Source organism: Trypanosoma conorhini (assembly GCF_003719485.1).
Source record: "Trypanosoma conorhini strain 025E chromosome Unknown Tco_14.4_contig_00420, whole genome shotgun sequence".
Lineage (NCBI taxonomy): Eukaryota > Euglenozoa > Kinetoplastea > Trypanosomatida > Trypanosomatidae > Trypanosoma > Trypanosoma conorhini.
The window spans coordinates 7222-17595 of NW_021704487.1; the positions used below are offsets into that span (position 1 = coordinate 7222).

Consider the following 10374-nt stretch of genomic DNA (forward strand, 5'->3'; position numbering starts at 1 on the left):
TATAAAGCACAAGAGGGGGCACGGCACACAAACAAACACATAAAAACGGTAAGAAAAACAAAAACAAAAACAAAAACAAAAGAGCACCCAACAATGCAACAAGTCCCTCCTGAGCTCAAGGCTATGAATGACCAGCTGCAGGTTATACTTAAGGGTAATCAGGAGCTGGGTGCCAAGAAGAGCAAGTTAATAGAATCTCGCCAACGACTTGGTGCCCAGAAGAGCGAGAATGAGATAGTGAAGGATGAAATAACTAAGCTGGAGCCGGATTCCAAGGTGTACAAACTCATTGGTCCTGCTCTTATCCAACAGGATCAGAGCGATGCCAAGGCGATTGTCAACAACCGGCTTGAATACATTAATGGTGAGCTGAAAAGGACGGATGTTTCTATCGCCGAATTAGAGCGGAAGGAGAAGGAAGCTCAACAAAAGGCCGAGGAGTTGTTCCGCAAAATGCAGGCAAAGCAAGCGCAAATACATCAACGACAACAACAACAACAACAGCAACAGCAACAGCAGTAAAAGGTGGCCTGTTTAAATGGTAAAGCAACAGATGTTGCTTGCCCTCCATTTCTTTAAGAGGATGCTGGTGAATTCTTTTCTTCTTTGTTACCTACACCGATTCTGTTTCCATTGCGTATTATTTTTGAGGTGGAACGAAATCACATTCACTTCCCCCCACACACCCACTTTGTAGTATATACTTATACATCTGTATACTTATCTCTCTTTGCGTACATATATGTGTTTGCATTTACAATTTCCTTTTTATTCATTTTTAGTGCGATCGAGCTTGATGGAGGGTCAGAAGCAGGAGTGGAGTAGTGCCCATGCTCAGCTGTGGACATCTTTTAAACGGGCACAAAGGCGGAGCGATGCAGCTGAGCCCAATTCTAATATTAGTATAGAAACAGTGACACCTGTGAGCTCGGTGTTTGAGCAACTCCCTACGCTTGGGCGTGATGTAACTTCATCTATACTAACTGAGGTCACCAGCCACACACGTCGTGATGAAAGGGTTTTCTCGGAGGAACTGGAGGACCAAATTGTTGGGCTTATCGAAAATGGCAAAACAGAGGCCTCCGTTCGTGAGTTATTAACCGCCATTATTCATTTGAAGAATCGCGTCGAAAAGGTGAATAGTGAGGCTGTGTATAGACAAGATTCCCTGATGCAAGTGGCCAACGAGGCACTGTTTCAATTGAGTGGTCAGAAGCACGATGATATTGCGCCTGAAGAAATGGTTACTGAAGGTAATGAGGCCCTCGGTGTTATAGAGAGTCGGTTTTTCGCAGTTCTTATACAAGTAGAAAAATGCAAAAAGACACTAAAAACCATCGTGGAGAACAATGGCTTGAATAAGACATTCTCTAGTGAAGCTTCAATGCGAGAGATGCTGGATGTGTTGGCTCCCTCTAGAAGGCTCGTATCAAAGTTTGAGGGAGTTGACAACGAAGGCAACGCGATACTGCATCAGCTAATGAACATACTTGGACTTCCCGCAGACACTAGTTTGGAGCAGGCGCCCGATTTGGCATTCAAGCTCATGCAGGAGTTGGAATCTCTCAGACTAGAGAATGATACAAATTCAATGCTCCTGCTTCAGTATGAGCGGGCAGCGCTGGCGAGGTTTGCTGCATGTGGTGTCATTTCTCCCCCTACAGTGGGGCAGGAAAGAGCAGCCTTGGTTTCTGCTGAGGCCTTCTCCTCCTTCGCAAACTCTGATGACCCATGGATTATGGATCACCTGAGAAGTTTGGTTTTGGTTATGACAGAAGTGAGTAAAGATTTCCACCTCAAAGTCATTCCTAGTTGGCTTCTGGGGGGACCCACGGCGGCCTCAGCGGAGGCCACGCTAAAATACTTGCGTACTTCTATAGATGGAGCTAGAGAACTGGTAATCACATTGACAGACGATCTACGGAAAGCGAAGCAGTCTCTTATCAAAATGGCACAAATTTTGAGTTCTGACGCACATGGCAGTCATGAGAAAAGCTGGACAGCTATGCAGGAAAAACCTTTTCCGGAGCTTCTGCATGCGTTGGAACGCGTTGTCGGGTCTCTGGGTGAGAGGGAGGACACTGCAAACATACCTTCGGCGACCTCCCACGAGGGGATGCTGACGACTCTGATGAGAATTGCCCGTTGGCTGCCGGAAAAGGATCAAATACAAATCGAGGAAGTTCTGCATGATGTGGATCGTCTAACGGAGTACATGGAGGACGCGGTGAAGTCGCTTGCCATGACATCCGCTGCCCACGACTCGATGCCTTTAAAGGTGGAAAAATTAGCGTCCCAGATTGCACGCTTAACAGATCTTCCAGATGAGGCGGGACCCAAGATCCTCGATCGAGCTTCCGCCGCGTCACTTGTGAAAGCAGCAGAGGAATTACGAATGTGGGCGGCGGAAAGCTCTGGCTCCACTAGACGACCAGAAGATGCCATTATTCAAGCAAGCCTACACGAGCTTGCGCAGCTGCTGCCGACCGGATTACCGCCTAGTTCTTCTGTGGGTGACGTTCGCATTCATCCACCGGTGCGCAATATTCTTGACATGGTGCAGCTACTGAAGCGAAGACTTGAGCAGTGGATGCAGGAGCAGCAAAAACAGCAGCTTTCTGGGGCACACAGTCGTTTAGAAAAAAACCGACTAGGGGAGCTTGTGCGGGAGCGCAGCGGACAACTTGTGAGGGTGGCAAAAGAGATACTGCTGGGTTCGGGAACCTCAGCTGAGGTGGAGGATATCCTCGGTGCACTTGCAGCGGAGGGCGTGAATGGGGCCGGGGCGGCAGCGGACGGAGGTGGTGCTGGTGGTGGTAGTAGTGGCGCTGGGGCGGGCGGCGCGATTTCTTCCCTAGTCGCCGTCTTCGACGACCTCGAGGAGCGCCTGAAGCTCGTCAAGTTGCGCCACCATCGCCTGTCGCAGGCGTATGCCGCCGACAAGGTCCGCCTCGACAACTTGATTCAGTCGAGCACCACGCACGCGAAGCGGTTTGCGCGCATTTGCGCCTCCGTCGGGGCGATATGCCGCTCGGTGGGCCTTGACCAGGTTGCCGCCCGGCTGGAGCCGGAGCCCAAGCCGGAGCCCAAGCCGGAGCCGGCATCAGCGTCGTCGCAGCTCGTGCTGCGTCCTGGGCAGCGAAAGCCACGCGTCGCCCAGCCCGTCAGCGACGTGGACATTCTCGAGGCGCTAGCCCTCATCGAAGAGTGCCTGAGCAGCAACGGGGCGATGGCAGAGGCCGCGAAGGAGAAATCCGAGCTGCTCCGCCTGCAGCAGGAGGAGGAGCGTTGGCAGGAGGAAACCAGCACGTTTCGTCAGGCGATGCAAATGATTCTGCTGCGGCTGGCGGAGGCGGGGAGGCGCGTCAAGTCCACCCTCTTCATGCTTGGGACGGATGAGTCGGCGGAGGATGAGGTGGTGGAAGGCGTTATTCGTGAGCAGCAGCGGCGACGCGCCGAGGAGGAGCGGGGGACAGATCACAGTGGCGGCGCACAAGGAGAAGAGCAGCAGCGGGAACAGCGGGAACAACAGAAGACCAGCGAGGAGTCACTGGCGTTGTTGCTGCAGAAGTTTGGTCGTTGGGCAACGCGCCTGCAGGAGGCAGCGGAGGATCACTTGTACACGCAGCAGAAGCTGCATAAGTACTTCGCCGACGTGCATTGCTTTTTCTGCCCAGCTGCGCATGCCGCGGTTGTGCAAAACGCCACGGATGAGAATCTCATAGATATTGACACCACGCTGATGCAGTTTGCCGATGGCATTTTGCCGGTGCTTGATCGCGCCGTTGCGGGCGCAAGGTCCTCCGCAGGTAACAGCAGCGCCGCTGAAAAGGGCGAAGGCGGGGAGGATGGGGTGCGTTCCAAGGCCTTGTCAACGCTGCTGCAGGATGCCCCAACAAATTGCGTGTCACAGACGGATCGCCGTCTGGTGCGTCTCTACGAGTCTGTGGGGAAGCTGCGCACGGTCGTGGATGGGCTGCTGAGTGTACGATACTTGTCCATTCCCTCGGCACGCCGCCGCCGCGGTGGCGGCGCCGCGGATGAGTTGAGGTTTGACGATGCGTGGGGCGACAGTTACGTGGAGTTGGACGTCGGCAAGCTGAAGGGCACCGCCGCCACGAGGACGGAGGCCGGGGACGATGACGCGCCGACGGTGAACGACGACGGGTTGCTCCGCACGCTGGAGACGAACATCCGCAGCGTCCACCAGGCGCTTGGAAAGTTCAGCACCAACTACAAACTCGCGGTCATCCTGGTGCAGAAGGACATCGACATGATGCAGCAGTTTATTGCGTCCATGCTGGAGCCGTACTCGGAGCTTGACGTGGATCGTGTTTTTAAGCAGGACCCCGCGGTGCTGAAGGAGATGTGCACGCTGCTCACCGAGCGCACCACGCGGCAGCGCGGCTGCTACTTCTTTAACCGCGTTGGTGGCGAAGGCCCCTGTCTGTGGGCGACGGCGTTGGAGCAGTTGAGCCTGGGGTTTGTTGGGATTCTTGAGAAGCTGCGGAAGCGCACGCAGTTGGCGATGGAGCTGCGGGACATCGTCGAAGACGCCGTGGATATCTGTGCCGCGTACATCAACTGGGTGGAGCTGGGCGCGGGCGCGGGCGCCGTCGCCGTCGCCGCCCTGCGTCCGCTGCCGCCGGAGGTGCTTGAGGCCTGCGTGCGAGAGCCCGACGACGCGGACGCGGCGGAGGAGCCTCTAGGGCCATCGACGCCGCCGCCGCAGCGGCAGCAGCGCGGCGACGGGAAGGTCGCGAAGCCGCCGCTGCCGCCGAACGCGCCGCGGCCGAAGGTGTCACACTTTCTGGAGGACGCGGTGATTCTGAAGGTCATGGCCCACATGTTTCAAATGGCGCAGGAGGCCGCCAACGGGGGGCTGAGAGAGCAGGGCAGCGGCAGCGGCGGGGAGAAAGAGAAGGCGGCAGCAGCCCGTGAGGGTGCCGGCGCTGGCGGGGAGAGGGGCGCGGCGCACGGCGACGACATGCAGCAGCTGGAGGAGCAGATGCAGCTGCTTCGAGAGGCGGCGGCGGTGGCGGAGCAGCGCGCCGCGTCGACGCTGGAGGATTGCAAGCGCATGGAGCAGGAGCGCGACAAGGCACTCTCGGAGGCCGCCGTCTCGCGGGCGGAGCTGCGACGCTGGAGGCGGATTTACGGCATTGCCGAGGATGCGCCGGCGCCGGCGTCATTGCAGGAACAGCCGCAAGCCCACAAGCCTCCGCTCGTTTATCCTGCGGCCCCCACAGGGGCGGTTGTCGCCGTGCTGACGCCCGAGCAGCGTGCGCCCCGCCCCGCGCTGGAGGCTGACTCCGGCGCCTCGTCGCCTGGTTGCCTCGGGAAGGAGGCTCTGCTGCTGCAGCTGGCGCAGTCCATGAAGGAGCTCACGGAGGAGCTGCGCGGGGCCTCGCGGCGGGGCGTCATGCCGCCCTACCGAACCACACCTCCGGCCGCGGGTGGCGCGGTGGCGGAGCCCCCACGCCGCGAGGGAGCGCCGCAGGCGCCAGCGAAGCAGCCACGCCGCCACACTTCACCGCGCAGCTCAGGGCTCGTGCGGTCGCCGAAGGAAGTCGTGGGCGACGCCCCGCCGGGCGGGAGCCTCTCCCCGCGCTCCGCCTCCTCCTCCTCGCCGCTGCCGCCAAGCGGGCGTGAGAGCCCTTTGCCCCCGGGCAGGGACGCTCGTCCGCACACCATGCTGCATTCACAGCAGCAGCGGGCCGCACGGCATGAATCTGCACCAGCACCATGCAAGTCGGTCGTCGTGTCCCAGAGGGGCCCAACGTACTCGTCGCTGGCCCGCACCCACTCGAGCACGGCGACGGGCGATGCACGTGGTCCCTCGGCGCCGCGGTACCAGCCGGACCATCACCGTGGTGAGTTCTTCAACGAGTGTGAGATCTGCTGCCGTCACCACTGCTCTCGCCACCCCGCGAGGAGCGCCTTGGCCCCGCCTCTTGCATCTTCGCTTGGCCGACGTCCCGCCACCGCTGCCTTCAGCAGGCCACGTGGACCAACACCGTCGCCGCGGCGGCAGTCGCAGCAGGAGGCGGTGAGCATCACCACGCATCGTGGCCAGCGCGACCGCTCCGCCTCTGCGCGGGGCACCGCCCGGATGTCAACGTCGTCCGCACAAAGCATTCCGTTGCCGAGTGCGGCGAAGGGCGACACGCGACACCACGCTGCGGTGCGGGAGCACCCAGCCGCTGTTGCACACGACGACGAGGATGCCCACCCTGACCACAACCACCCTGGCGGGCCTGGTCCGACGCGACGCTCGGGGTCTTTGCTCAGCCCAAGCACCTCCACAGTGCTGTCGCCGGAGAGCATCTCCGACCCCGCCGAGGCGAGAGAGGCGCGGCACCGCCCCGGAGCGGTCGTACCCCCCCTGCAGGGGGTGCACGGAGGTGTGGCCTCTTCTCTTGGCGGGTCGTTAGAGACGATACGGCACCACAGCGCCCCGAGGAACTCGCCGCATCCTGCGCGGCATGGCGCAGGACGACCGGTGCAGCAGCGGCCCACCGGTTCCGCCTCGAAGCCCGCGACGCGGACCCCCCACAGCGCAAACTTGCGCTCGGACGCGGTGCGCAAGTTGGCGGATATCGTTGCCAGAACGAAGCTCTCAGGCAAGGAGGAGTTATAGACAGACGCGGGCAACGCACGGCGGGCGCGAGGTCGAGAGAGAGAGGGAGGGATAGAAACGAGGGGGTGAAGTTTTTTAAAATTTTTTTCCCCTTCATCGTTGTTACATTTTTCATCCATCCGTGGGGCCCGTCACAGTGTGCCATTAGTCGTGCCTAAAGCAGACGCGGCGGGAGGGACGGCGTCTTGCAATGGCAAGGGATATTTGTGTGCGTGGCTACTTTTTTGTTCTTTTGTCTTCTTCTTCTCGCATTGCACTGGGGGGGGGGGACGGGAAGGGAAGGGGAGAGAGCGAGGAGAGAGCGGGGAGGGGACAGCCGGGTAGTTAAGTAGCGGTCTGCATCACGCTCTCTACAAGCCTCCCGCCGTCTCTCCCTCGCGTGCCTTTCGCGCCTAGCTAGACCAGCACGCTAAAGGGACCCGTCTCCCACCCGCCACGGTGCGTGTGTGGGGCGGGGGACGAGAAGTTGCACCTGCGTTGTGGCCGCAGCAGCAGCAGCGCGCCTGCACCGCCCACCTTCCGGTCGGTTGGGCGTTTGAGGGGGCGTTCGCGGTGGTGGCGTTGTGAGCCCGCAAATGTTGCCCACGTGCGGCGGCGCGGGTTGCCGCCGTCTCGGGGCGCTGCCCCTCGTTGTGGCGGCGGCGGCCTCGCCGCTGTGGGGTGCCAGGCGCCACCGCCTGACCAACGCAAGCATCCTCGCGAACATCAAGGGCATGGCGGACGAGGCCAACGACCTCGCCTCCAAGCTCGTCTACGCCAGGCGGCGGCAGGAGGACGCGGTGGCGTGGGCCATCAAGGAGAAGGAGATGCTGGCAGAGAAGGCAAAGCGGCAGCTGGCGGCGGAGACGCGGCGGCTGCAGGAGGAGGAGAAAATTGAGGCGTACCTGCAGGAGGTCGCAGCGAAGTCGGGCGACGCGGCGGCGGCGGCGGCACGCAGGCAGCTCGCAAAGGCGAAGTCCCCCTACACCCGATCCGTGGACGCCTTTGGCGAGAAGAGTGTGCGGTTGCAGCACTCCTTCGCCGGCCTGGCAGACAACCGCGTCATTAAGTGGTGGGAGCGACTGTATTGGAACTACCTCCGCTACGGCTTTACGCAGGAGCGGCTCATCGCGAAGGACCGGTTTGGGAACAAGTTCACCGTGACCTGGCAGTTCCAGAAGGGGCGGGAGGAGCAGCGGCGCATGTACCGCAAGGACGCCAACAAGAAGCACCTGCCGTACGGCGCGCTGGCGACGGACGACCGGCTGTGGGAGCGGTGGATGCGGGGCCACCGCGGCGACCCCCCGAGCGTCGCCGAGGAGGAGCACTGCAGGGACTACAAGAAGCAATACTTTGGCGCCATGGTGCTGGAGGAGGAGGAGGTGGAGGACGCCCTGATGCGCGTCATGGCCCACATGAATCGCTCGCAGCAGACCTTTCAGGAGCTCGACGAGGACCAGGTCTACGGCGACGCCCACCGCGCCACGCGGCCGCTGCGGCAGGCGGAGCACCACCCGGAGCAGGAGCACGCCGCCAAGGCGCAGGCGGGGGCCACCTGGACTCTCGGCTTCGTCCGCGGCGACCTCTTCTACAACGAGGAGGAGGTGGAGGTGATGCGCACCGAGCTCGGGCACGTCTTTCGCAACATGGCGTGGCAGGAGCTGGAGTACAAGCGGCAGGTGCGGGTGAACAGGCGGCAGCACCCGGTGCGGAAGCCGGCGGAGGGGACCACCGACCCGAACGCGCCCGACGGCGAGCCCTTCGTCCACTACTGGGAGCGCACCGACCTCGGCATCCCGTACCACGACGCCGTCCCCGACCTCACCACCCCGGCGCTGGAGCGGCTCCGGGTGGAGGTGGACCAGCTCGAGGACGAGCGGCTCGCGCTGCGGCGCGAGCTCGGCCTCACTGACCTCGGCGACATCCGGGAGGGGCGCGACCCAATCGACAAGGCCGGCGCGCGGGAGCCCTTCCAGCCACCGCCCGTCTCCTCCCGCTGGCGGCCAAAGTGCTGGGAGGAGGCGTGGGGCACCGGCGCCGGCAACAAGTGGTAGCCGCCCGGCTCTGTAGACTAGCAAAAGCCCCCCCGACTCTCGGAGAGGGCAAAATGGGGAAACTGGGGGAGAGAAAAAAACGAAAAGAAAAAAGAAGGGTGAAGCAGCGCGAGCAAACCGGGATGCCCACTCTACGTCTGCGTGTGCGTGCGCGTGTCATCATCTCTCCGCCTCTCGTTCTCTCTGAGTCTTTTTTCTCTTTGCCGCAGCTTTTAGGCGATTCCACCAGCGCCGCAAGACTCCCAGCAAATGCCCAAGGTGCCACGCACCCGCCGCCACCGCCTCCTCTTTCTCCCTCTCGCCGCGCTGCTTCTGCTGCTGCTGTGGCTGGCGCCCGTGCGTGCCGCTTCGCCGTCGGACAGTGGCGCGTCGCAGACGCGCACTCTCTCGCCGACGTGCTCTGCGTCGCCAACGCCCACTGACGCGGGGCGAGGCCCCGGCTCCGCGTCGTCGGCCCCCCAGGGGAGTTCCAGCGAGGGTAGCGGCAGCGGCAGCGGCAGCGCGTCGGCGGAGAGTAGCCGCAGCGACAGCGGCGCCAGCGAGGAGGGCGAGGGCAGCGACAGCGGCAACGCGTCGTCGGAGGAGGGTAGCCGCAGCGACAGCGGCAGCGCGTCGTCGGAGGAGGGTAGCCGCAGCGACAGCCAGTCCGCGCCGGCATCCGTGACTGTCGTCGACTTCGAGACGGATCTGCTGACCGATGCGGAGCTGCTGCGGGCCATCGCCAACGCCACCGGCGTGCCACTCGAGGCCATGGTGGTGGTGTCGAGGCTCCACCGCCCGCTGCGGGTGCAGACCGGGGCGGAGTATCGTGTCGTCTCCGTCGGGTTCACGCGGAAGGCGGACGCGCAGACGGCGCGCGCGGCGGCGGCGGCCGGGCAAATCCCTCACGCGCGTCTGCCCGTGCCGACGCCCGATGGCGGCGGCGGCGGCGGCGGCCTGTCGGAGACACAGAAGGTTATCATCGGCACGGTGGTGGGGGTTGGGGGGCTGGTGCTCATCGCCGTCGGCGTCGCCACGTTCCTCTGCCTCCGTCGCAGGTCGCAGGAGGAGAAGAGGTTTACGGACCTCTCGCGCGTCGGGAGGCACGACGCCGCGATGATTGACTTGGACTACAACCTCGCGAGGGTGGCGGTCCCCACCACCGCGACGCGGCCGGCGGTGCCCATCAAGCAGGAGTACTGACGTGAGTGTGGGTCCCCCTTCCCCACGCGGACGCGGACGCGCGCACGCACTCAACGACAAAGAAACCGCAGAGGGACGCGCGGAAGGCAGGACCGGGCACGGGCAATTCTCCCAGCAAAGCTCGTATGTGCGCAAAAACAAGACAAAACAAGCCAAGAGGGAAAAACAGTGAAAAGCTCTGGGACGCTCACTATGAGGTCGTAGACAGCGCGTTACCGTGCGTCTGCGCGCATATCAACTCGTCTGCACGCGTGTGTGTGTGTGTGTGTCTGTGTTTCTGCCCGCACGGGGAGTGATTGGATGAAGTGCCAGTGTGCCACTCGACTTTAAAAAAAAAATTGTTCATTTGTACTCGTTTTTTTTCCCGCCCTCTCTCTTTCTCTCTCCTCTGTACTTGTGCGTCTGTCTATTTCCCCCTTTCCCTCCCTTTTTATCGCGCCCTCCTTTCCTGCGTGTGTGTGCGCGGGAACGGCGGCCGTAGTATATCAATAGCAAGCAGAAGGAGAGAGAGAGAGAGGA

The 10374-nt window shown here is 61.7% G+C and overlaps 4 protein-coding genes across 4 annotated transcripts, besides 3 other annotated features; all 4 read left to right on the forward strand.

Moving 5' to 3' along the window:
• The first annotated feature begins 25 nt into the window (after window positions 1-25).
• Window positions 26-81: a sequence feature (A-rich).
• Window positions 82-93: 12 nt separating this feature from the next.
• Window positions 94-522, forward strand: Tco025E_06323 (prefoldin subunit; the record flags this gene model as incomplete). The annotated part of the gene is made up of 1 exon (XM_029373202.1): window positions 94-522. One exon carries the CDS (start codon window positions 94-96, stop codon window positions 520-522), a length of 429 nt encoding a protein of 142 aa, XP_029226845.1.
• A 274-nt stretch (window positions 523-796) lies between these two features.
• Window positions 797-6640, forward strand: Tco025E_06324 (uncharacterized protein; the record flags this gene model as incomplete). The annotated part of the gene is made up of 1 exon (XM_029373203.1): window positions 797-6640. One exon carries the CDS (start codon window positions 797-799, stop codon window positions 6638-6640), a length of 5844 nt encoding a protein of 1947 aa, XP_029226846.1.
• Window positions 6641-6900: 260 nt separating this feature from the next.
• Window positions 6901-6953: a sequence feature (G-rich).
• A 262-nt stretch (window positions 6954-7215) lies between these two features.
• Tco025E_06325 (uncharacterized protein) lies at window positions 7216-8673 on the forward strand (the record flags this gene model as incomplete). Its single annotated transcript, XM_029373204.1, has 1 exon — window positions 7216-8673. The coding sequence occupies one exon, from the start codon at window positions 7216-7218 to the stop codon at window positions 8671-8673; it is 1458 nt and encodes a 485-aa protein (XP_029226847.1).
• A 249-nt stretch (window positions 8674-8922) lies between these two features.
• Window positions 8923-9855, forward strand: Tco025E_06326 (uncharacterized protein; the record flags this gene model as incomplete). The annotated part of the gene is made up of 1 exon (XM_029373205.1): window positions 8923-9855. One exon carries the CDS (start codon window positions 8923-8925, stop codon window positions 9853-9855), a length of 933 nt encoding a protein of 310 aa, XP_029226848.1.
• A 251-nt stretch (window positions 9856-10106) lies between these two features.
• Window positions 10107-10130: a microsatellite.
• Window positions 10131-10374: the final 244 nt, after the last annotated feature.